At 41.0% G+C, this 25,717-nt stretch overlaps 3 protein-coding genes across 9 annotated transcripts; 1 reads left to right on the top strand and 2 right to left on the bottom strand.

The window, feature by feature from the left end:
* Positions 1-38: 38 nt before the first annotated feature.
* sp1 (sp1 transcription factor) lies at positions 39-7,526 on the bottom strand. The gene is made up of 6 exons (XM_076110356.1): positions 7,393-7,526; positions 6,672-6,745; positions 4,313-5,705; positions 2,845-2,983; positions 2,519-2,709; positions 39-1,985 (listed from the first exon to the last, which is right to left on the bottom strand). The coding sequence occupies exons 1-6, from the start codon at positions 7,397-7,399 to the stop codon at positions 1,696-1,698; spliced, it is 2,094 nt and encodes a 697-aa protein (XP_075966471.1). The 5' UTR covers positions 7,400-7,526; the 3' UTR covers positions 39-1,695.
* A 712-nt stretch (positions 7,527-8,238) lies between these two features.
* Positions 8,239-19,856, top strand: tespa1 (thymocyte expressed, positive selection associated 1). 4 transcript variants are annotated; one of them, XM_076110358.1, is made up of 13 exons: positions 8,253-10,126; positions 10,738-10,925; positions 11,327-11,369; positions 12,288-12,316; positions 12,834-12,887; positions 13,306-13,345; positions 13,801-13,848; positions 14,037-14,132; positions 14,524-14,732; positions 14,866-15,983; positions 16,778-16,865; positions 17,570-17,672; positions 19,024-19,856. In XM_076110358.1, exons 2-12 carry the CDS (start codon positions 10,781-10,783, stop codon positions 17,659-17,661), a joined length of 1,962 nt encoding a protein of 653 aa, XP_075966473.1. In that variant the 5' UTR covers positions 8,253-10,126; positions 10,738-10,780; the 3' UTR covers positions 17,662-17,672; positions 19,024-19,856. The 4 variants fall into 4 exon arrangements, with proteins under 4 accessions (XP_075966475.1, XP_075966473.1, XP_075966474.1 ...); XM_076110359.1 differs by having other exon boundaries at positions 19,027-19,856; XM_076110360.1 differs by lacking the exon at positions 19,024-19,856 and having other exon boundaries at positions 8,239-10,126; positions 14,866-15,218; positions 17,570-18,684.
* On the bottom strand, positions 17,782-24,726 carry tarbp2 (TAR (HIV) RNA binding protein 2). Of its 4 annotated transcripts, none has more exons than XM_076110369.1 (8): positions 24,558-24,726; positions 23,046-23,087; positions 22,356-22,670; positions 22,081-22,150; positions 21,806-21,923; positions 21,223-21,350; positions 20,747-20,942; positions 17,782-19,703 (listed from the first exon to the last, which is right to left on the bottom strand). In XM_076110369.1, the coding sequence occupies exons 3-8, from the start codon at positions 22,658-22,660 to the stop codon at positions 19,546-19,548; spliced, it is 975 nt and encodes a 324-aa protein (XP_075966484.1). In that variant the 5' UTR covers positions 22,661-22,670; positions 23,046-23,087; positions 24,558-24,726; the 3' UTR covers positions 17,782-19,545. The 4 variants fall into 4 exon arrangements, with proteins under 4 accessions (XP_075966484.1, XP_075966482.1, XP_075966483.1 ...); XM_076110367.1 differs by lacking the exon at positions 24,558-24,726 and adding an exon at positions 23,722-24,525; XM_076110368.1 differs by lacking the exon at positions 23,046-23,087.
* Positions 24,727-25,717: the final 991 nt, after the last annotated feature.

Below are 25,717 nucleotides of genomic sequence, written 5' to 3' on the forward strand. Positions count from 1 at the left end.
TAATCATTTGTGAGATTGAGACAAGTTTGCAAAGAAGAGACAAGTATATTCAGAATTTTAATCCAGCTGTTGGCATTTGCAGTAGTTGTATAGACACACAATATAAAATCCCTTCAAAGAAAAAAAGTAAGAGCACTTGTTGTCTGATGAACTTAGTCTATAGAGTTTCAAAGGAGAGCTTTTAAACATACACGTTACAATTATCTTTGTCAAATAAACATCAACCATTTCAACAGTGTGAGAAGCATCTTTCAGGAAAGAAATATTGACCAACACATTTTGCAACTTATTTATTTGGACAACAAAGGGATGCGTGTCCGGTGCTTGCCTGAAGCCGGATCTTTTCCAGTTAGAACTTTAACGTATGCAATACACGAGTAAAAATGAATAGGAAGTTCATGGACCAAAGACAGATGTACTAGTTTTGCTTATAAAATGAGTATGAACCTTTGGTTTTGAGCTTGCATATTTATGCAGTCTGGACATTACAAAAATACTCCTGACCCGATTTAAACTAGAAGAAGACACAAAAAAAAAAAAGTTTTCCACCAAAAGAAAACTGACGTAACTGCAAGGCAAAGACGAGTATACCACGGGAGCAAAAACAAAAGGTACTGGGAAGATCTGGACTGTATAGAATACATTATTCTATGACAGAAAGGCTCTTAAATTTAAACATTTAATCTACACATATATATATATATATATATATATATATAAAAGTAATAACATAAGATTAAGATTGATTGTGCATGAGGTTCATACAACTGAAAGGCAATCATGTAAGATGATCCTGCCTAAGCTAAGAATTTCTGTAGCCTTTACCAAAAATATATATATATACATAAAAAAAAAATCGAAATGTTTCGCTATGATAAACGTATCAAAGCATGATGGCTTGAGTGTGTGTGTGTGTGTGTGTGTACCTACTGCAGAGGTTAAAGAGTTCTTCTCAGGATGTCAGTGCCCTGGCACACCTACGTCCTCACACTGATTAGTGCGTCTGGCTGTGACCCGGTCGGGACCTTTAGTACTCCGGCCGTCCTCTCAACGGTTCACCCTAAAACACTTCTCAGATTATTCCTATGATGCTGGGATTATTAAAATAGAAATGTGAGAAACAATACAAAATATTTTCGGCACAAGATTGTTATACTTACAATTTTAGGGGTGATTTTTAGCATTATAGGTCAGTTAGCCTGAGGGGCCAGGCTGATACAGCAGCCCGGTCTAGGGGGGCCGGAGATACCCGAGGAGAAGAGGGACGAAGAGCGAACGGCCTCGGAAACCAGGGTGAGAGTCTGACTTAGTATCGTCATCTCTTTACTAAAGACGCTTGCAGTCGGGATGTTATTATTAGCTACCAATTCAGCATCAAGGGTGCCGGTCTGTGGGTGTGTTATTGCAATCCCACCATCGGGTAAGAGTGAGTCTTTGTGTGGGACAGATGTTGGTGTAGTGCCATTTAAACTCAGGGGAACTCATGATGTCCCTAGTCCAAACATTCTCCTCAAACTCTGACCCTTCTATACCACAGATATATCTAAATACAAGATTCAATAGTGTCCGTTGTGTTGCACCTGCGAGCGTCTCTCCTGTCTGAAGCCCGTGAGAGGTTCTGTGTCGGCCCTTTTTAACCCCACATGTCCTAAAGCAACATCCACCAAAGGCCGTCTCCCCGCTCCTCCACCGCCCTTAGTAGCTGTTACCGTTAATATGGTGAAGGTCCACTTGCATCATGTTGATCCCGCTGTTGGCTAACCGAGCTATGCTCTCTGCAGATAAGGTTTCCATGGTGACGATGGTGTGCTGGTCGCCGGCCGACACCGCTCCTGTGCCGACTTTTGTTTCTGCAGCGTCGGCTGAGACGGCGGTGCTGCTGGTGGCGACTGCTTTCTTGTTCATGTGGGTTTTGATGTGCTTGGAGAGGTGATCGCTGCGCATGAAGCGTTTAGGACACTCGGGGCAGACAAACCTTTTTTCACCTGAAAAGGAGGAAAAAATAAATGTATGTATGAAGGTTTAATGCACTGGCGAAGACATTTTTTTTATATTTCGGGGGGAAATTAGAGATCATATGTAAGATTCAATTGGATAAGTAATCCTAAAGCGGAAAATACTTTTTATTATGAATTAATATGCAGATTATTACCTCGATTAATCATTTGGCCCATAAAATGTCAGAAAATATCAATTTAATGAAGCCCTGAACCGACATCCAAAGATATTTACTCTAATATGTTTGAAGACAAAACAAAAGCATCAAATATTTAACCTAAAAATGTAATCGACTATCAAGACGGATACCAAATTGCCTATTAAGTTTCTGTTGATAAATTATTAAATCCTTTGGCAAAAAAATGGATTTTCTGGAAAACTATGTTGCCAAGAAAAACATACGTTTACGTTTCCACATACTGTATGCTTTACCTTTTCTACATCATAGAAGCATGTCTTTTGGTTTTGCAGTCGTGTGAGATTTAATGTCCTCATAATGCCAAACAAACGAAATCCTCACCTGTGTGCGTCCTCTTATGGCGCTGGAGCTCATCTGATCGGGTAAATCGTTTGCCGCAAAAGGACCAGCTGCAGACGAAGGGTCGTTCTCCTGTGTGCCAACGCAAGTGGGCCCTCAGGTGGGACGTCTTGCCGTAGACCTTCCCACAGCCAGAGATGTGACAAATGTGCTGCTTCTTTTTAGTCGGGTCCCTGTTTGATGCAAAAACAGCATGAAGCAGAAATAGAGGGTTACTGATTATTTTACTTACAGAGAGTAAAAACCATAGGAGTAGACTTCACAGCAGGGCTGTTGTATTGGATGGCATTAGTGGTTCAGTGACATACCGTCCCTCTCCATCCTTGCAGAAGGGGCAGGTACAGGCTTCCCTGCGGTTGCGTCGTCCTTGAGGTGGTGGGCTGATGTCCCCGTCCTCCATAGGTGCACCATCATCCAAACTGTCTCCGCCTGTCTGCAGCTGTTCTCCTGTAGCGATGGAACAGAAAACACTCATATGAGAGAACGTATAACAAGGGTTTGAGATTTTTGGTTTATATACATTTCATCAATCAAGTTCAGAACAAACCAACCATCTCATCATACATCAAGTTTTTCTTTCTTGTAAAAATAAAATCCTGAGTGAGATTATAGCTTCCTTGTATTCATTTGTTTTTGTTTGTTTTTTTAAATGGCAGGAGCACCAAAACAGTAAACCAGATACATCTATGCATGTTAAAATGTGTGCTGGCCTCAGCTGTATGTTGCCTGCAACTACGATCTTTGTAATTTATGATAAGACCTACTGCAAGTCATTTCCAATGACAAAGAGTCAACTTATAGTTTACTTATTTAAGGGCATTTACAACGGCTATATTCAACATCGCTTAAGAATCAAACAATACTAAACCCAGGGCGTTCATAAATGTTTCTCTAGCAGTGTCAGTACCAGCATGACGTACTAATATGAATATTATGATGATTAGCTTGAGGATAATCAGTCAAACAGATAGCCGGAACCCTTCAGGCTTTAACTACCATATTAAAGTAAATGTTTGTGATGTCGGCACAGACACTGATGTGAAGTTAAATCCACCTTTCAGTACGAAGCTGACGGAAATAATTCAATAATAAGGATAATAGAGGAAATCACATTCACTAAAAACAGACCCAATGATTCCTCACAAACATCACAAATGTAGACTAGATAATGTGAGGGGCCAATAACCAAATAGAGAAGGGGAGAGACATGATAACGGTTGCTACAAGATGGGAGGGGTCAGGTTACACCCCTATGTCCCAGAAGTTGTGGCTAACCCATAACTACTGTACTGTAATGTGACCGAGGTCTGAGGAGATGCAGTGTCACCAACAAGAACACAAACTTGTGCAACACTGGGCCAGCTGAACTGGTTACACCAGTATAGTGCACACACAAAAGAGTTCAAATCCAGGGGGGGGGGGGGGGGGGGGGGGGTGTCAATAAGACCATTTAACATATTTACTCAGCCCCAGTTAGTGTCAAGGTGAACCTCTAATTTGTATTATAATAGTTGTTGGTTATTATCCTTGCCTAAAATAACTTTGGTAGACATAATCAAAAGGCAAAGTCAAAATAACATATTAACATTTGAATTAGAAACATGTTGACAGTCCTGCACAAGGATTGCATCATTTAGTCCTTCAAAATGTTTAATATACTCTTTATTTATAAAGGACACTTTTTCAAAATATAAATGCAAAAGTTGGCTAAATAGCATTTATGCATTATTTTACAAAGAACATTAATTATTCCTAAAAAACTGGCTACTGACTGACCTGCTGAGCTAGCGATGGTGATGGGAACAGTCTGCAGCTGGTGCATCTGCAGCCCGGAGCCTCCAAGTGTGTTGAGATTTATGGTCTGGATGCCTGGAATTTGCACTGTGTTGACAGAAACTCCCCCACCTGCAGAAGCAGTCTGGCCAAGTTGGGGGAGAGATTGCATCTGGGCCAGCGTGATGTGCGGTCCTGCCTGACTCTGGATCTGAATGGTCTGCCAGCTCACCTGGCCATTGGGGCCTACGGTGCGCAGGAGGATGGGGCCTGTATTCGGCATAATTTGAAGATTTTGAAGCCCTTCCTGGCTGAGTGTCGGAGTCGCAAATACCTGAGCCCCAGTGGTCGCAACAGTACCGGCCTGGATGGTCTGGAGGGATGTTCCACCTTGGATAACCTGCTGTGGCTGGATGAGGATTTGTTGTGGCTGCTGCCCGTCTCTGTTGTCTGGCTGTATCGGGACACCCAGAGAAGATACTGTGTTCTGCTGGAATGTCCCCGTCAACACTCCATTGCTGTTCTGAGTTTGAGTCATTCCATATGAAGAGGCGGCCTGTGTGGTGAGAGTGGACGCACTCGTCATGTAACCTGCCCCACTGGACACTGGATGTTGCTGTATAAGTTGGTTTCCCCCTGTATCCCCTCCACCATTTGCATCTCCTCCACTTGTTCCAGTGCTGACGGGCAAAAAAGTGATGTTTCCATTTAGTGACACGGGCATATTTGCCAGGAACTGGGGCTGGGTTTGTAACATGCCATTGCCTAAGCTTATATTTTGTATGGGGATGGCTCCCTGAAGGAGACTGGGCATCGTTATGATGTTTCCTGCAGCACCAGCTCTGTTGGTTGCAGCTATGATCTGCTGGCCATTAGCAGATGACACTAGCTGAAACTGCTGGCCTGGAGCAGCAGTTAAAGCAGAATCCTGCTGAGCGTGTGCCAACTGCAGTGGCTGGCCATCTACTGTCTGAAACTGGGGAATAACCTGGTACTGGATGTTGGGCATCATACCTGATATGGCGGTAAGCATCTGCTGACCCTGCATCGATGGAGCCTGAGCTACTACATATTGCTGTGGCTGCTGATGCTGCTGCTGTCCCTGAGTACTCACGACAGTTGCTGATGGTGACAGCAACTGTCTACTCTTGCCCATGTCTGCTCTCATCACCCCTAAGGAGTCGGTGGTGATGGTGTTAGTGCCTGAGGTTGCTTGAACGCTAAGAGGGATAACCTGCCAGCCGTTAGCACTGGAGGTGAAAACACCCTGGTTTATTTCCAGCTGTTGCTGCTGGTTTTGTTGATGTTGGTCTGCAGGTGAATCATTCTCTCCTGGGGTGTCAATTCGACTACACGTGGCTGCCAACAAGGCAAGAGGAGATGGCTGCTGCGAGTCCTGGAAAGAGAATACATGAAAGTATAAGAGAAGAGAAGGAAATTATTTTAAAAAATGGTTTTAAATACATCTTAATATCCCATATACATGTTAATGCTGCAGCAGTGAGAAAATGTATATAAATGGGTGTAAAAATGCTCATTTATAAATCTAGTGACGCAGTTTAAATTAGTGTACTAAAGGAAATTAATACCAATATAGTGATGCTAACAATATTTCCAGAGCACTTTTATTTACAGTAAAACAGCAGAGTAAAATATAAACTAGAGAAGATAGTAGTAGATTGAAGTAATTCAAAACATTAAGATCCGAAGTTGCTGGGCCTAAACTATAACGGCCAAAGGACAATTTGGAGTTAATATGAACATTAGAATTTGATTTTTTTTTTTTATTATGTAGTTTAGATTTCAATAGAAATACAACAAGATAAATCATGTGACTGGCTTTGTAAATGAAAAGCAAACCATGCTGTAGTGCCACACACCCAGAACGCCATTCATAACATTAAACTCCACATGGAGAGGGGCTGTAGCTAGGAGACCTAGGGGAAGCAGGGTGGGAGAGTATGGGAGGGACCACATCTTTTTTTTTTAAGTTTCCCCTCCCCCCAAACCCACCCATCTCCCTCCCACACTTTATTTTGCCCTATAAACTGACACAGTCCTCTAGCCACCCCCTCCAAGGCCAGCCAAATGGGCCGAGCGAGATGCACATCAAGTGCCGGGGTTTGACGGGAACACCCCGTGTGGGCGAACTCTACCTGCCCATTCCCCACCCCGGTGACATGTGCTCTGGAGAGAAAATCAACAACCCGTACAGGTTCCGACAGAGACGGATGACAGATTCTAACTAACTCACGTCAATAGGGCATAAATACCACGGGCAGTGGTATGAGTGGAGAGTACACTTAATGTGTCTCGGTTGACAATCATCTGATTCGGCTAAACAGGGAAAGTGAAAACCTACTTGTGAGTTGGTGTTTCGCTTTTGACTGTAGCCTCCACCGCTCTCCACAGCGGCCATTTCACCCTGCTGCTGATCTGCGGAAGAAGAGTTTGTAAGATCACTTCTATTAAAGTTGCTACATTTGAAACAAGCAGACCATCAAACTGTTAACGTTCAACAACGAGGAGAAAACACACTCGCGTTATACACACGGTCGACCTCACACAAAAACGTAACTTTATGAACAGTCTGACGTTAAACAATTACGGGCAGAAATGCAGGGAAATCCAAGCCACAAGTGCTCGTAAGGGCCAGCTAGCCTGTTAGCTAAGCTAACATGAACACAACAAGTAATGTTCAGTAAAATTGTAACGTTAAGTATTAGCTAAAGAGTCTGTCATGTTTCAACTGGACTACAAAATACTACTTAGCTAGCACAAGTGAATCGCTGATGGTAAATTATTGTGTAAGCATGTAGTTTAAATTAAGAACAGAAGTTATTGTTCCACAGTAAGCTAGCTCTACTTAGTTGGCTAAATATTGTTAGCCGAGCATCGACAATTAGCAGTGAAGTAACGCCAGTTGGTCACTTTCAAAACTGCTCGAGACGCGAGCTAGAAAACAATACAATGACATACTTATAGCAGATAATACATATTAAATATGTACTTTAATTATACTTCTAATTGTTAACTTAATGCTTCGTTCACAACATGCCACTGAGTTTGAAAAGTTCACTTACTGCTCATAATTTGAAGACGGGAGGAGTTTCTCTGCTCTTTTTTTTCGGGTTGACAACTTTTCACAACTTCACACAAACTTGACAGGCTCCCCCTATGAAGGAGACATACAGGTGCGCTCGATTTATGGACCTACGTAGCCCGCCACGCTCGAACAAAGACCAGCAAATAGCTTTTACACTTTTTAATTTTAAACGTTGGCGGTATAGTTTTACAAAGTAATATTGACTCAAGGCTAATTTTCTAGATTTGTTGAGCTTTCAACCACATCACACAATCCTCATCAACGGATGTAGTTAATCAATAGGCCTATAACGTTAACTACGTCAACGCAAATTCATCATCATCACGTCATGCGGCTTAGATTTACCACTTAATTTAGCATGATTCAATTTAATCCAATAGTTAAAACTAACAAGAAACGGAGAATAGCAAACCACGTGTCCAGACCTTATTCTTTGGTAATAATATGAAAAGACTCAATAATAATGTATTTTCGCACTGGTTTACTGTACTATCGCGTTGTCCCTTCACTCAAAAGAAGCGCACCCCTCTGGGAGCTACGTGGGTAGGATCGCTGCTTTCCTCCAATGGAGGAGGTCGTTTCTGCCAACGGGGATCAACTAGCCAATGTAATTGTCTCAAAGGCGGAGAATTGGGCGGGACCAAGCATGGTAGGTTGTCTCCCTGAGTATGATTGACGTTGGGTTATCTGTTTTCCGCTTAAATGGCGCCATGAGTAAACGTGTTATCGTAAATGTTGATATTTCTCTTCACTCATTCTGTGATATTGTCTTATCAAACGAAAGTTTAAAGATGCAATGGTTCATCTCTTGCTTTGGACACGGAGGTGGGGAAGGAGGAAGGCGGATTGGGTATTTAAGTCTTGCCTCCGTGGCCACTGGCCACTCCCTGGTGGCGCCCTGTGGGCTGGGAAACAGCAAGGAGGCGGGAGGAGTCCGCCAGGGTGGAGGAGAAGAGACCCTATCACACTCGAACACTGGCTGTAGCCGCGCTGGGTGGAGAAAATGGCTCGCTTGTAGGAGGGTTTTTATTATTGGGATGTGCGAGTGGGCTGTCGGTGAAGCAGCACATGTGCCCATGTAAACAGGACAGAGGGTGGAGTCCATCCACAGGCCAGCAGGCCTGATGTCACTACAGTTAGTCATAGAAATTACTATTCCTCTATTATTTATTTTGATTTCGCGCACACACGCGCGAAATCAAGTCAAACAATATGTTGTTTCAATGGGCCAAAAGGCCTACAACATCTGGCTGCCAGTGCACTTTCCATTAACACCCTTATGCAGTGGAAGAAGTATTTAGGTCCTTTAGGAAAAATAAGAATAAGTATTAAAAGTGTGAGTAGCCACAGACAGAAATAAGAAAATAAATCATTTAAAAATAATAACAGGTATATACAACTTCAATAAAAGTAACAATATAAATTATCCAAGAGCAGTTAAAGACAAAGTTACAAGGTAAAGTGACTGGAGTGGTTAAGAGCAGTGAGTCAGCAAGAATGCCCCACTGTTATGCATTCATTATTACTGATGCATGAAACCAGCATACTACTCTTGTAGTTGAGATGGAGCTCATTTTAATTACTTTCTACATTGTTGGGTTGTTTAATCATAACAAAGCATCATATTTTATAAGCGTAATCGTTTTGTATGTACAGCAAGCCTTTTTAACAGCGGATATTGGGAAGCACAGGTGTTAATAACATTAACATTACATTGTTGTATTAAAAGGTCCCAGCATGACAGTGTCACAGATAGGCAGCATGCACAATACAAGGGCCCTGGAACTGAGGCCACTAAATGGAAGTCAGCCAACTTTCATTTTCTCATTTACATGTGCTTTTCCTACTGTGACATGTCAAAATGTCTAAAGCCCTATATCCGAGTAACTTCAACTGTCAAACACATTGTGGTGTAAATAGTATAATAGGGAAGTAGTATAAAGTACCATAACATATAAATAATACAACTAAAGTAACTTAAACCTCACAATTGTACTAAAGTAAGCTGTACTTGAGTGAAAGCACTTGTTACTTCCCTACACTGTCAGTAGGAAGTCTATATTCTTTATTCTTTTGCTATTTGCATAAGCTTTTATTAAAAATGCTATAAATGGCTGCTGTTGCAAAAGAAAAGATGACTCTTCCCTTCAGAGCCAAGAGAAAATATAAAGAAAGATGTGTGTCAAACACATGATATATCTGATATAAGCTTAACAAATCAAGCATATAACTCTCATGGGTTGAAGGTAGACATCTAACAAAAAAATAATAATTAAAAAGCTGCTGAGAATATGTCTTGTATGGACTATAAATTCATTATTTTTTGACAAAGAAAATAAATAAACATGTTCGCGTCATGTGGGAGCTGCTCTGCCAAAAACCTATTCAGAGTCTCTCTGCTTGTGTTTCTGCATGCTGCGATATAAACCGATCACTTCCTCCAGTCTGCCTGCTCAGACGTCCATCCATCCCCTGTGAGGATCCGCACCGCACATGCAGGGCAGCTGACACGAATCGGAAGAAACAACCAGAAACTCGTTGCCGTGAAGCAATCATTGAAAACTAGAGCAGACTGGATGCCGTTCGAGAGTTTGCGAAAGATTGCAGATCACTTTCAGATACCTCAGCCCGCGACAACAGGAAGCGCGCGCGCGAGAGAGAGAGAGAGAGAGAGCGCGACGCTGACAGAACTGAAACCTGCGTCCATGAAGGTAAAGCTGCTTTTCTTCTCTCAAGTTCACTCGCTATTTTGTTTTAAATATGTGTTTGGAAAACTCTGAGCAGGACTACTTAGTTCAGCTAATAACCGGACACCTTTTCCTCGCTGGTTAAGGAGCAAAATGTAATTTTGATGACATTAGACCAATACAAAACACTTTCATGATCACCAAAAAGTGTGAAACGTCCCTATTTTCAAACATGTATCTGTATAGATAATTCTAGTTCATTCTAGTTTTGATCTATCCATCATAATTATATTTATTCAAAACTAACTGGCTGGGCTTAAATTATGTAATGTTTATGCAAATTTGGTATAAATGGATCTATCTGTCAATGTGTATATGTTTGCCCTCTTTTACTGTAAGTCACCTCACATCATGTTCTATAGCTTCTGAGTATACAGTGTATCTTCTTTTATATCCACTGTATTTGAACACAACTTGACAACTTTTCATGCACCCACACAGGTATATATTACATTACAGTCATTTAGCAGACGCTTTCATCCAAAGCGACTTACAATTCAGATTCCATCACATATCTACACCGTAAGCACAGCTACGGGAGCAAACTATACTGTCCTGTCCTTGTTCCTCGGTAGCTTCGACCCCACCGTGCTCCCCGGCTGTCTGTGAACTGAGGCGATGGAGAGCCCGTCGTCCACAGTGAGGCGGCGAGCCTGGATCAACAGCAGCCGACAGTGGCCCACTCTGGAGGAGCTGGACCCTGACGGAGCGCTGTGCAACCTCCCCTCTGCCTCTATAGCTGACGACGATGTCTTTTCTGACGGTAGGTCCAAACTGAGGAGAGCGTGAGGGATCCGCCCATGTGTCCACAGTTTATGTAACCACAGGTGAATTGAGCTGAAAGATGCCCATGATGATCAAGCATAGATTTTAGGGGAAGTAGTCGGTGATTTGATGCCCAGTGTGACATCAAATGGCCCAACTAAAAAGTGGTACATATATAAAACATGGATTACTTCTTCTTTTAGAAATAGATGCCATATTATTTCAATGCGATCACAGGTTCCAGTTCTTCATTACAGAAACATTTCAAAGTTAGTATTTACATTATGCATGTTTTTCTGAAAAAAAAGGCAAACGTGAAACAGTAAAAAACTTAAAGAGTTGTTTATTTAATGAAGATTACTCACAAAGCTAAGTGTTGTACATGTGCAATTTCCACAGGATGCTTCACAGGAAAGATTGAGAACTGGCTCCAGGGTTGTGGGTGAGTCAACTCGCCTTACTACTTGTTTTCTTTTTTGTAAGATGATGCTTTTTTGAGCGCGACCTCTGAAGGACAAGGTGTCACTTGTTGGAAACTGGTTAAACAAACAATAGAGTAAAGTAGACAAGTGGAAACTCTCTGAGGTCAGGTGTTCCAGGAAGATGACGGGGTAAAGTCGCCACAGTATTGTTTTCACCACAATAGCCTGAGATGAGGTATTTTTAAAGTTACGTTTGGAAATTTGGCTTATTTTAGTTTTTCAAAACCATAATGTTAGAGTGCTCCGAAGTGAGATCTGCCGGTGTTAAATGACACATCAGATGTCTTTCTAGGCCATGAGAGGATGCAGACAACATTTCACAGCAATGTTGACGGTTTAAAAAATAAAGTGTCAGGATATGATGCAGACATTTCAACAAGTTCTCCAATCTCAACACTGTTTCACCAAGAAAGCTAACAACTTAATTGTATTCGTATGTCTCTGTGGTTCAGAGTAATATTACAATATAACAAGAAGGAAATAACAGTTCCTGTTATGGAACTGTTTGTCTTTTATTTCAGTCACTGAGAAGGAGACTGGTAGTCAGTGATGTGCTAAATACTGCGTGTGAACATCTAAAGAGTGGCGTGATGGTTTATGCATTCTGAGAACTCAACATGAAAATGACCAGATCGGTTGGGAGGTGTGGACCTTCGTGCTGCTCAACAAGTGAACATTTCCACGAGAGGAAGTTGACAAACATTAGCAGCCCGTTGAGAGCTGATTATGGAGTCGATCTCACGAGCTTGCTTTGTAGCTATGCTATCGTACAGATGAGGCATATGCAAACGCAATGACTTAGTTATTTGTCAGAAGAAGCATGCAAATAACACTGTGTACATGTATTCATGCATTAAATATTGTCATATATCTTACAGGCCAGAGAAGAACAGTCAGCTGAGTTTTGGTGAGTATACCAACTAAAACAAAATGTACCATTTACCAAATCTGTGATGCATCTGACATATTTATTGTTGCATGTGGTAAATGCAAATAAACTTAATTGCTATGCTGTTGCTCTTTATAACATTGGAGTAGCATTATACTGTGGTAGCTGGTCAAGATGGAGCCAATTTATTTGTATACTATTGAGTACTTATAACAGTGCATCATATTCGATAAACTCATTGTAAATTTAATCTTAATCTGTAAATTAAACTGTCATATAACTATAGTGGAGTAAAAAGTACATTTCCTCTGAATTGTTGTGGAGTAGAATAAAGTAGCATAAAATGGAAATTCAAGTACCTCACATTTATACTTAAGTACTCAAGTAAATACGTACTTTCCAACCAATGACACATACAAGCAAGATTTCAAAACAGGAATTTGTCCGTTCTTCAGTTAACAATTTCAGCAAATTAAGATAATATTGAACCATGTGTGAAATTACTTAAATCATTGACTGTGTGTCTTTTCTTCAGAGTCTGTGCTGAAACCCAGCAACTTTGTCGATGAGCTTAGTCTTGGTGCTGATGGTAAGTACACACACACACACACACACACACACACACACACACACACACACACACACACACACGCAAAGGAATGTAACAAAGCAGGAAATGTCAGATAGGAAAATGAGGTGTGAATCATAATGTGCATCATCTGCTCAAGCTTTTGTATGTTCTGTTTGTAATAGTGGTGACAGAGACTGACCCATCTGTGCATATCAGTCCAGTGTTAAGCAGTATTACTGTACCTTTGCCAAGGAGGATGCTTTTTGAGAAGGGAAAGTGTAGGGTGGAACGTTCCCATCTCAAAATGTAACGATTCATAAAAGATTTCTGTTTTTAATATGAAATGTAACCACGCTTATACATACACATACAGTATTTACATTAGAAAAAAAGCGACTTGTTTTTTTATTCGGGAATGATTTCTTTGTTGTTTCAGCTTCTTTGTTAAACGTTGGAGAGAGTACATCTGAAGCTGGGTGAGTAGCAACTGTACTCTCATGTTGCGGTAATAGTGAAACAACAAGAAACAAGGAATGTCCTGTTATTGAATTAGTGTTTGTTAGTTAATATGAATCCATGTTGCTTTAATCATTGACTGTGTTTTTAACTCAATTTCCCCTTTTACACAAAATAACAGAACTAATTTAGGAGAGAGATGAACTGTCTTTGATGTTTATCACGTTTTAGTCAGACTAAGAGGCATATGAGCTACACTTCCGGTCCAAAATGCATGATCAATGTAACTCCCCCACTCAGCCACACTAACAGCTGAGTCTCTACACTGATCTTTTAATGTCATAATGTTACACCCCTTCTTACTGCGGCTGTCTCTATTGAAATTAAAGACTATTCGAAGAGGTGACTTAGTTTCTGAATATACTAAATCAATACTGAAGAATGGACTGTTCCGTTTTTTCTTCTTCTCATGAAGCGTCGCACAGCATCCTTCCTCCAAACAAGGTCCCAGCAGACTCACCAGGTCAGTGGACAACTTCTTTTCCCTCAGCTCAATGAAAAACAACAGAAGAAACAACAAATGTTTTATTTTTCACTTTAGGAAATTAACTATTCCAAGCAAACTATAGGTTGTGCATTATTATTAAGATACTTAAGAGGGACTTGAGATTACTGTGTGTTTCTTCAACTTCTCACATGTCTTGTTCACAGCACCCCTCGTCAGGGACTATGTCCGCCGTTGCTGAACTTGGGCCACAGCATGGCCTCCAGCTGCCTCTCCTCCTCCACCTGCACAAGTACATCAAGGTGAAGCTTCGAAACCTTTCAAATCTTTATTATTCTGTAAGACTGCTAACGAGGTTCTTTGCTCTTGAATGACCTGCTTGGCAACTTACAGGTTTCAGTTTCCTCCTTTTATCTTTTTTTCTGGCTTGTTTATACCTGAATAATACATATTTATATATTAATTATATTTAAAAGTACTGCATCCTTTTTTTTCTTTATTCTTTATTGTTTTCATTTCTATTTATTGGTTTACATTTTTTGTAAAGCACTTTGCAATTGTCTTAATAGGCATTACACACGTTGAGTTCTATTTATAAAACAAATTACAAATTTGCCTCAATTGTCTTTACAAAAAGCTTTTAACAGGAATAAAAATACCATATCTTTTCTTTTATTCCCACATGCACACTAGCATATCGGAGATCCTGCAGTTGTGTGCGGAGGATGCGGAGGAGACGCTGTACGAGCTGGGATTCGGCCGTGATGAGCCGCAGGTCACTGTTCGCATCCCTCCGCGCTTCTTCACCTTCCCTTCTCTGTCTCAGGGCATCAACTTCCGCCTCTTCCTTGACTCACAGCTACGGCGGATTCGAGAAGAAGACCCCAGCCTCTCTCTTGCTAGTAAGACTATGGAGATATTTTGTATTTTGAATTGTACATTACTGTGTGGTGGGTGATGAGAAGAAATAACTCTTGGATGTTGGTTATGAGATCTATATTACTTGATCTAATTTACATTTCATTCTTTCCACAGGTCGTTTCAGACAAGTGCAAGTGCTCACAGAAATGGCCAACGCTTTCTACTCCCTCTACTCTCACGTGTCCCGCACCCCTCTACAGAAACTGGCCACACCAGAGTTTACCTTCTCCTCGTCTCCTGTGGAGAGGATCGAACGCTTCAGGAGCGGCATCCGCAGCGAGCCACGTTCTCCTGTGGAGAGGCTGAAGGACACTGTCTCCAAGATGTGTCTCTACACAGGTTCTTCCCGGGGATCAGACTCCACCTCCCCACAGCCCTCGCCCAGAAAGAGGGCCAGCCTCCCTGATGTTGTGGAAATAGTCATGGAGAAAGTCAAGACTGGGGCCACCAAGAAACTGGATTTGGGGGTAAATAATAGGAATAAATCAGCTGTGGATGTGAGGCTGGTCACGGATGGTGATAAATGCTGTGACAGTGGGAAAGAGGAGCAAACACAGCTGACCGCGGTGGACACAGACATTCTTCAAAATGGAAATACAATCCGTCATAAGGAGATGAAGGGCAGTGAACAAACAGATAATGTTGATGCCAATGAAAATAGCGTCAAACCAGGAGACCTTGACAGCAGGACCCACATCGAAGGAACGTCTCTAGCGTCATCATTGTCAGGAGAAACTGTGATAGAAACAGATCATCAGTTTATTTCAACTCAAAGTGACACAAGGACTACTGATCTGAAACCATTTGCCAAGGTTACGCATGATCTAATCTGCCCGCAGATAGTGGAGAGTGTACACCAGGCGCTTTTCTGCTGTCAACACACACATAGTGCAAAAACAAACACCTCACCTCCTATCTCCTCTGAGACTGGGAGCATAGATAGATCATGTCCTGGATCGCATAAACCTAATGTACAAACCGCTTTCTCTGAGCCTGATGCCGGACAGCTCAGTGCATCCAGGTCACTCCCTGTCCTGGCCTCTAGCTACGCCCAGTGCTGCATCACTGTGACTGGCTGGGAGGGGGACGACGTCTCTACTGTCCCACCTGCCCAGGCTTGTGAGGAGCCATTTAACAGGGGGAAAAGCCGGTACCTGAATCCACAGACACACCAGGGCCACGGGCACGACTCCAAAAACCTGCAACAGGTTAACTCCTTTGAGCTGGAGGAGGTAAAGTAGTAATATTATATATTAAACAACATTTCTCCAGACAAAGAAGTATTTTACCTCTGTAGTTCCCTTTGGGAATAATTAATCAGACAAGCCATGATTAGGTTGATTTAGCAGAAAATAGGACAAACATTTTATGGTTGGCTCAACTTGGCAATTTAAAGAACTCACCCATCAGTCTAGGTAAAAGTCCACAAACATCACGATACTAATTCCAAGCTTAGAAAGAATTTGCCAAAAAACAGGACATTTGATATATTGTTCAGTATCATCCTAGTTATTCTAGCAAAATATGCTCTCCCCTCAGTGGGTGGTGTTTGGTTCTGGCTCATTATACACTGCTCTTTGGTGTGGTGTTATGGGTAATGGTGCAATTAATTCATTGAGTTGCCTTGTGTTGTGTCGACAGTGGCAAAGCACTCTCCCCACAGTGTGCTCCACAACATTTTGATTAAACCGCTTTGTTTCAGACAGTTTCTTTCTTCTCCCTGAACTTCCCTAGGTTAGATGCAAAAATTGCAAAATCTGAATTATTTAGATTTTTTTGTGCAGGCAAAGCATGCTTGAAAAGAAAAACAGTAAACGATATATTGAACTGTTTGTATTTAAGATTAGAAATTAATCACTGGTATTCTATCAGAAAATGGGTTTAAATGTTTAAAAGCATACATTGGGACGTAAATGATGGAACAATACTTAAAAAACATTTCAGCCCTTATGGTGTATCATTTTCTATGGTATCTTTAATGGTAGACAAATGATATATAACATATTGATACCTGTTGTCTCTACAGGTGCACAGTGCAGGAGAGGAAGATTTTGGACAATTAGAGACTACAAGAACAACAACCTCCCAGTTGTCCAAAGAACTTCAATACAAAGGTACATTTATATTTTATTTGTGTGAATGACGATTTTATTTGAACACAGGTCATAGATGGTAGTTACAACTGCTGCTTTGTTACACTTCCTATTTTACAGGTACATGACTTGTCATCATTTTTAGAATCATATCAGAATTATAATCAGCTGTAAGTGTGAACATACCAGGAATTTGACTGTTTTTTGTTGCTCTCAATGTGCGTACATAGAAATTGACATCAAGGTAATTCTTTTTTTCTCTCTAATTTTTCATAGAAAGCGCGCTGACATAGTTATCGTGTAATCTTTTAATCGTGTGGTGAAAATGTGATCTCACGACAGCCGTATTCACAACAACACACAGTTCTAAATGTGTGAAGAAAAGGTTGTCCTCAGTTTATATAAGGATGTTTGCAGAAATGTGTATGTATAAAACTTCTTGCTAAACTTGAGTATTATACTTCAGGCCCACTGAAGTTCTCGTAACCACGTCCGAAATGATGTGTAGACCTCAATAGTTTAGACAAATGTATAGAAAAGGATGTACAGTACGTGTGAGCACGTGTTTACACGTCGTAGTATGTACGTGTGAGCACCTGTTTACACGTCATAGTATGTACGTGTGAGCATGTGTATTTGTCACTAGGGACATGTGTCTGTTCTGCACGTGTGCAGCGGTATACAGTGCATGGAGTTGTTGCCTAAGTGTTTGTGTCCTTGTGTAGGTGAGGTGGTCCGGGGCGACAGCATGCAGTCAGACAGCAGCGGCTACGCAGACGAAGAAGTCAGCCTCTCACTGAACACACTAAGCAGATGAATGAACACCATGTAAATAACGTTAAAACGTAGTTACCCCCCCCCCCCCCCCCCCCAGTGCTCATATAGAATATAGAACATTGTAAATAAGTAATAATATAGTAAAACTGTCTTGATGAAATACTGTGTAGACCATACTTTATTTAAATGGCAATTCAATTGGTGAGTCAGACATGTTCAACAGTTGGCAGTAAAATGTACAAAAATGTTTTATTGGAAACAAATTCAATGGAGCTCACATTTTAGTTCATTGTTTCTCTAAAAACTGATTCTACTACCACAACTAAGAAGTCTATCTCAAATATATTGATGTCAGCAAAGACGTCAATGGTGTCAGCAACTAAAACTCGTAAAAAAAAAACAGCAAAACTTCCTTTGTTGAATTATCAGAAAAACAAGATGCAGATCTGACTTTTCAGAGAATGAGGTAACACCAAACTCACCGGTGGGAGATGTACAGAAACTCGGTCAGCCTGCATTGTGCAAAGGACATTATCTTTTCAAGTAGTGCAAACTGTCCACTATTTTCAATACATATTCCAGCTGAGTGCAAGGTGGGTGGTAACGAACCCTTACACCAAGACACAGCAAGTAGTTGGAGAAAATAATCTGGAAATTCACCATCATCAATTTTCAAACATCATTACAGGAATCATAGTCACATTGACAGAAGGGTTTCGATTATAAATGAAACAATACCAGGCATAATGGACACGAAAAAACATCAAGACTCCACATAATATGTAGGTTCTTTGTTTGGTCTGTGATATTGAAAGTCAAAAGTAATTAACAAAGCAGAAGATTCACAGTACTCCTTCTCCCTAACTGTTAACTCATCTTTGTCTTACACTGAAATGGATTTACTCTTTGAACAAAATCTGTGTGCTAAAAGAAGAGTTTTTGAAAAAATAGTAATTTCAAAACTGTGCTTAATTATTTATTTTTTGCAAATTCCCGAGTTACTGGGATTATTAATTGAATTGTAATGTTATCCTCACAATTAAAGAGACACACAGTATGACTACTTTATCTGTTGCTGCTCTGAAAGCCATCAACATGAACCCAACCAACAAGGAAGTTTATAAAGGGGCAACATTGCACACAATTCATTCATTCATTCACAATTCATCAATCAATAATTTTCAGTCATCCGAGTCTCTTGATCCTTCTGACTATTTCTACATTGGGAGTACCAAAGGGGTCCATGTTTATAAAATTTTAAGGTCCTAATTTTAGACAAAGAAAATATGGGACAAACAGTTTTTATGGTCCAGATTAATATACAACAAAATACACATTTTCTCAAACGAGCTCATCTGAAAACAGGGCAGTCTTTAAAATAATGATCCTCTGATCTCTTCAGCAGAGTCCTTTTCTCTCCACGTTTCGGCACATGGCTGGAATTGATTTCTTCCGTTCATCCTTCATTGATCTTGGATTAAACGAAGCACCAATACTCGTCGATTCCATTGCCCGATTTCTACAAACTCCTTTGACCTTTTGTTGCATCACAATTTGTCTGCAGTTATTTGGAAACTCACTGCAAGAGCACCATTTATGATTTCAGACAAAGACGTGAGATTTTTAGGACAATACAGTGCTGCGTATAAGATGACTGAAAACACTGAAAATGCATTTTAAAGTAATTTGTGACAAATATGCAAAATGTCAAGGAGAGGGGTGCATGAGTTTTTGGGCAACTAAATCTTCATGGGCAACAATAAGAAATCCATGTGGCTCCGGGGGTCAATTTGGGGACAGAAAAAGTCTCTATTTCCACATTTGAGGTAATTTGCGTTATTTGAACTCAATCCAAAAAGTGCCTCCATCGTCCGAAGAGGAAGTTTATCCTGGCAAAAGAGAGTCTGTGAGCAGGAAGATGACATCACTTCCCCCCGGCCATGATTTTGAGGTACTGCAGTGCATTGTGGGCCGCATTGGCTCGAGCGGCATCTATGCTCGGAGCAAAGCCATGGCACACTGTGATCGGCTGTGTGGAGAGCTCCACCAGACACTGGCACAGGCCACTCAGACTGCGCTCCTCTGAAACAAAAACAAACAAGAGTCGTTTTTAACATCGATTTTGTTCAGCAAGATTTGAAACATTTGTAAACACATGATTTAAAATGGTGCTTTTTTGTGATTCTTTGTGGGGAAACTCATTCTACGGATCTGTCAATTAAATAAATGAATCAATAAAATGTCTAGATCTAAGAGTCTCTTTAGTCCTACAGCTATAATTACCAAAACAAATTTGATTTGGGATTTGACAGTTAAGACTCTTCTTTCATACTCTTACTTACCATAAAAACGTCAGTTTATAATTTATAATATAATAATAATCTAACCTAGATATCAGCTATAATTCATTTGCAGCGTTATTCTTTTAGTGTTTGAAAATGTGTTAAGTAGTAGACTGCAACTTCTGACTATTTTCATATAAATTAAAACATTATATTCTCTGTAGAAGATAAGGTAATTTAATGACAGTTACCCATAACGCGTTTTAACGCTGTAAAACTCAGAAAAACTAGTGAATATTTGGTAGTACTACTCAGTACAATTATAATGTGTTGATCCATGTTTATTTGATAAATTATATGAGCATAAGTAAGGTAATATAAAATTCCCTGACTGCTGTCTCCTGAACAAAACCCAGCACAAATAACAAATAAACATCAATATTCGGCACTTTTGTCGGCACTAAACTGTGACAACATGCAGCTGCGGGCTACTTCCTCTATATCTGATGACAGTAATAGTAACCACACAGCATTTGTTTTGTGGTATCTTGCCATCAATGTGCACCCATAATGCTTTTGAAGTCCTACGTTTGTGCAGATAGTGTGAAAAATATGCACACTAATGGTTTATCATAGGCACAGTGTCATCTCAACCAACTCATTATATTTACATGCTCCTAACTAAAACACTTCTCTTCATGCATGCAGACACGTAACCAGTGACGTCCGCGTTCCTTTTAACTTATCGGTTTCAAACTCCACTGTAGTCACACTTTGATGCTCGGCAGAAGGGAATGCAATTGTAATTTATTCCAGAGCTGCCGTTTGTGGATGTGAACTCACCCAGATCCAGGTAACTGACGTCAAAGCGCTGCTCCGTAGACAGGTCACTCAGCAAAGAGCAGAAGTTGGAGTCAGTGGGCATGCGCAGAGGGTGGCTGCGGAGCTGGAGGATCTTCTCTCCAGCAGAGTTACGCAGTGAGTCCCAGGTGCAGCTGAAGCCTTTACTTTTGCCCGTCTCAGCTTTGCTCCCCATGTGCTGTGTGTGCAGGGAAGGTGACGTTCATAGCAGTTAATAAACACTATTAAGATTTATGAGAAAGAAAAGGGGGAGATGGGCCGTCAGGTGCATAGCTTATGGTATCCTGCATAACATTTGAAGGACATTGGCAGACATTATTGAGCACTATGCGATGCAAAAAACAATATCTGCATGTTATTCAGTGCTGCGCATCCTTTCCTGTTATGTGCCGAGTAACGTAACATGCAGGATTTATCAACTGGGGCACAGATTGAGTTGATTTCCGTTTGTTTCTCACCATGTTGAACGTGTCTTCTTCCACGTCAGCGTCGATGGTAGTCCTCAGGTCGACTGGGACATCGTGTATACGCGATAACATCTTAGCTGCTGCGTTTCTCTTGGCTAGCTTCTTGGAGGTTCCGCTTCCTGGAGAAGAGCAGGTTGAGAAATGTTGAGTAATGTTGCTAAAGTTATGATCACGGATTGTTGATGAGACCGATATTCATTCAGTCAGACAATGTTAAGCTAAGCAACTGCAGAGTGACAAAAAATCTGCTCTATTTTAGCGCATCTAATCTATGTCTTGCTCTTAAATTTTCCATTTTAGTCGATGCTCTTGTAATTCATGTGTTGAAGGTCAGCAGGTTCTCAGCACCCCTATAAGAGACAGCTTATATGATTTTCTTCAAGTCCAGCTGATTTCTATCAGCTTTATTTCATTAGAGCCTAAATGTTTCATCCCTGACGATCAACTTCAGTGTATTTATGAGGACAGTGTGGCATGTTAACAAAAATCTAAATATTGCAGAAAGTGGATTTGATCAGTGACAAAACGTTTAAATACAGAACAATCTCGAAGAATGAAACATTATGCATTTTACCGATTTCCACAAATCTCTCCACTCTGCAGGTCATGGTGAACTCCTTGCGGTGTGCTGGACCAGACTCCTGGGTGACTGTGTACTCTGGCAAACGCCATCCTTTCTGCACCACCAATTCCTGGCAGAGAAGTACACAGACGAAAACTTGGAAAAACTTATAAAAAGGCATATTTTTTTTAAACAACAGTAAGTAATGACAATAACAGCATCCATTAGTTGAAAGTCAAAACAGCAAAATAAAACCGTAAATTACACGAGGTATCTTGTATATTCACCTGCAAAGCCCCTACTGGGTTACATTCAGACTGCTGAGAACTGCCTGAGGTCTTCATCTCTGACTGGGAGCTGTACAGAAGATGAGATAGAGCAAACTCAGTAGAGGAAGTAATGAAACCCCACAGACCTCTATCTCACATGTATTCATTGAATACTGACATGTTATATCGGCTGATGTTCAGCTGATGTTACCACAACTTTTCCCCAAAGTCGCTGTCTGTGTATCATTTTAGCTTTAGAGACATGAAGAAAACAAACCTAAATAAAAACTGACCTGTCCCCATCAGTGGACACGTCAACCCCAATAAACTTGTCTACTCCAACACCAACTGCGACGGGACCTCCGAGACCTCCCTTGAGCATCTTCAGAGCAGCCTCGGCTGCTTTGTGCTTGGCTGCCTTCTTGCTGGGCCCTTGGCCGGTGCAGCTGATCTCTCCGACAGAGACGCGGAACGTGAAATTGGGCTGGTGGGCCTGTCCCTCGGCCTTCAGCAGGTCATACACTGGGGTCTTACCTAGCCGCGTTCCATACTCCTGCAGCAGACTGATGGGCGTCTTTCCGGGATTCACAGCCAGCATTTGCTCAATACTAGATACAAAAAACAACCAGCATTAGAAGGACTGTTGAGCAACGGTTGATTCATTTACAAAGAGCTTCATACCTTTCAAGACACATTTTATAGCATGATTGTTGAATTCAGAAATGTGCTCTCCTTTTTATCCTTTTTTCACAGTCCCTCTATTAAATACTTTCATTAGTGCGCCGAACTGAGGCTAGCCCAACTACAAATCCCTTCACCAAAATTACAAAAGGTTTTGAGATATATCCAATACACCAGCCCAACACAAGACAATCCCTTTTCAAAATGCATTAACGGTGCAGTCTACCCAGAAACAATGTCCAGCTTATTCAAATCTATAAGACTAATTGTGAAAGTAACCATAAACTAAAAATGTCCTTTACCTCCTTCATATTGTGGCAATCTCAGCAGCTCAACTCCAAAATCTTAGGTAAAATAAATGAGTACAGGTTTTAGGAGAAGTCACACTAATTATTTCATTCATACAAAAAGCTTAAATATAGAAGAAAATGTGGGGAAACAATCCTATTACCAAAAAAAAAGGCCAGTCCTGCAGTAGATATTACCTTCAAGAAGGTTACAGTGTTTTTGTTGAACCTGTTTTAGGGAGGTGTTGATTTAAATACATCTACATTTTGGAGTTTGTGGTGCTGAATTGTGTTGTGTTATATTGACAGATGTTTCTATCACTTTTATCAATGGGTGGGCTACATAACAGAGCTTTAGCTAGCTGAACCAAATGAACTATAATCTGGACAGTTTATTACTTACAAGCTCGTTCTCTAGGGGACTGTGTACTCTATTTACAGAGTGTTGGAAATCAAGTTTATTCTTGGGCTGTATGCACTAATAGCATGGTCTCTGGGTCTAAACAGCAAATCAGTAGTGCACAGATATCAACAGTGATTTAATTAATGACCATGTCTAGATTTACATAAACGAAGTGTCGGTGTGTTAGCCAAATTAAAACCAGTAGCTGTGTTGTGGCAGACTCTCATCAGACTGTCCCCTCCGCTAGCCAACGTGCTATGCTAGCTTAGCTTCTGTGAGGCTTCACACCTGGAGCACCCGGAGTTTCTCTTCCAGCTGTCCGATGCTGTCTCGTCGTTCATTCCCTATTTCACGCAGACAGAGCCGATCGGTATCGGATGATTGATCCCCACCCCACTCGCTTTCATTAGACGGTACTTTCCCGAACAGATAACGAGGCAACAACATGTGAAGAGCAGACGACCCCTCCGCCCCGATACAATGCAGCGGGGTCCTGTTGGAGCACAGATATGACGTATGACGGAGTTCCGCGAAACTCGAATTCTCATTGGTCCGTGGGCGCTTTAGGTTGGCTCGTTTTAAACACCGGGACACACCGACATCGGGTGCTACCGTTACATCCATGCAAGGTTGTAGTAACGAGTTTGTCATGGACGGTGTGCGAGGCTCAAGGGCTAAAGGTGCTAATATCCAGCTGTCATTACAACAGAAACAGGTGAATAGAAACAGACTGGAGGATTTAGTTTGCAGGTGTAAAAATAAATCTAAAACATTTCGTCAAACACAGAAGTCGTCTATTTTAAATTGAGCATAAAGTAGAACTAAGTAACGTTTTAATGCACGTACCTCGCCTGTAACGTTACAGTATAATTAATGTAATTAACGTAAAGGCAGTAACTTAGCATAAGGAAACATATTTTGGAAAATCATACGGTTTCATACATCATTAACGTCAGTGCAAGAACTGCTTAATTAAAAACAAAACAAAGCTACTGAATGAATGTAACTAAGGTTGGTTTTATTGCCGCTAGCTAGCCGCAAAGCTAGCTGAAATCTGCAAGCTGCAGCTGTAAGACAACTGCATTGGATGAAAAAGTACCAGGAAGTGCGAGTTCCAACTGTACCTTTGTAAATGTTAGTTGTTCCTGCATCGCTTTCTTCTGTGGCTGAATAAGTCATTATTATAATGTATAATGGTTTCTGCGTGAATAGCGAGTTGATCTGGACGGTTCTCTCAGTTGTAGGCTACCGCAATGAATGAGCATTTGTTGCAACTTTCATTGCATTCTGGGCATCTCGGTGCAATCTTTAGTTGTGACCGAAAGGAACCAGAAGAGGGCGACAGTCAGTCACTGAACTACCCATCTGACCAGCCTCGTTGACGGGCCTTTGTTGGCACTGTGGGGCCTTGGGTTGCCTGACACCTGTCATATCCGCCAAGGGCCAACAAGGAAAGACGGGAAGTTACACTAGTTTGATAGACGCATCATGCTACAGCTTAAAACGAGGGTTTGGACCCAGACTAAGTGTTGTGTGTCTACTCAAAAAAACTTACAAAAATGATCATCTTTATATTTACAATAAACTTAATGTATACAGCACTTTTCTAAATAAAGGTACACGGTTTTACATGGGGGTAAATACATCAAGATTAAGATTATGCAATTAAATAAAATCAGGCAGTTAAAAGGGCAAATAAATCAAATAGAAAGCTCCAGATCCAATCAACAATCAGCTACAGGTCAAAGTGGTGCAACACTTTGTAAAATATAAAACACAATGAAATAATATACAAGTAAGAATCGGTTGAAAATACAACAGCCTAATATAGCCTACATGGCATGATCAAACTTTACCCTTTGTGTGTGTGGATTGGTAGGAATGTTGCATTTATTTATAGTATAAATAGAAACAGATTAAGGGACCGACATTTCTAATTTTGGTGGAGTGTCTTTGCTTAGTTTGGATCCCTTTGCCTTGGTGAATACTCGTCGTGCAGACCCTTAAAATAATTTGGAGCCACAAGTTCAGAACCTCCTTCTCAGCCGCACTTTCATAACATATTTCAGTACATTTTCCACCTTTCCATCACTTCCTTTATTTCCGTGGCTCGACAATTGATCCCATGATGGTTTGCTCGTAAACCCTTGCTGGCCACCGTTGAAGTAGAGCTTGGCCCCCGATGGCTTCATCCACTGGCATCACCCTGTCAGTGTGGATAAGCACATTTTGCCAAGTGCAACACAAAGTGAACTGGCCATGACAATGAGTAAAGTTGTCTCCC

This window comes from Anarhichas minor, unplaced genomic scaffold (genome assembly GCF_050575085.1).
Source record: "Anarhichas minor isolate MPS153535 unplaced genomic scaffold, ASM5057508v1 ptg000043l, whole genome shotgun sequence".
NCBI lineage: Eukaryota > Metazoa > Chordata > Actinopteri > Perciformes > Anarhichadidae > Anarhichas > Anarhichas minor.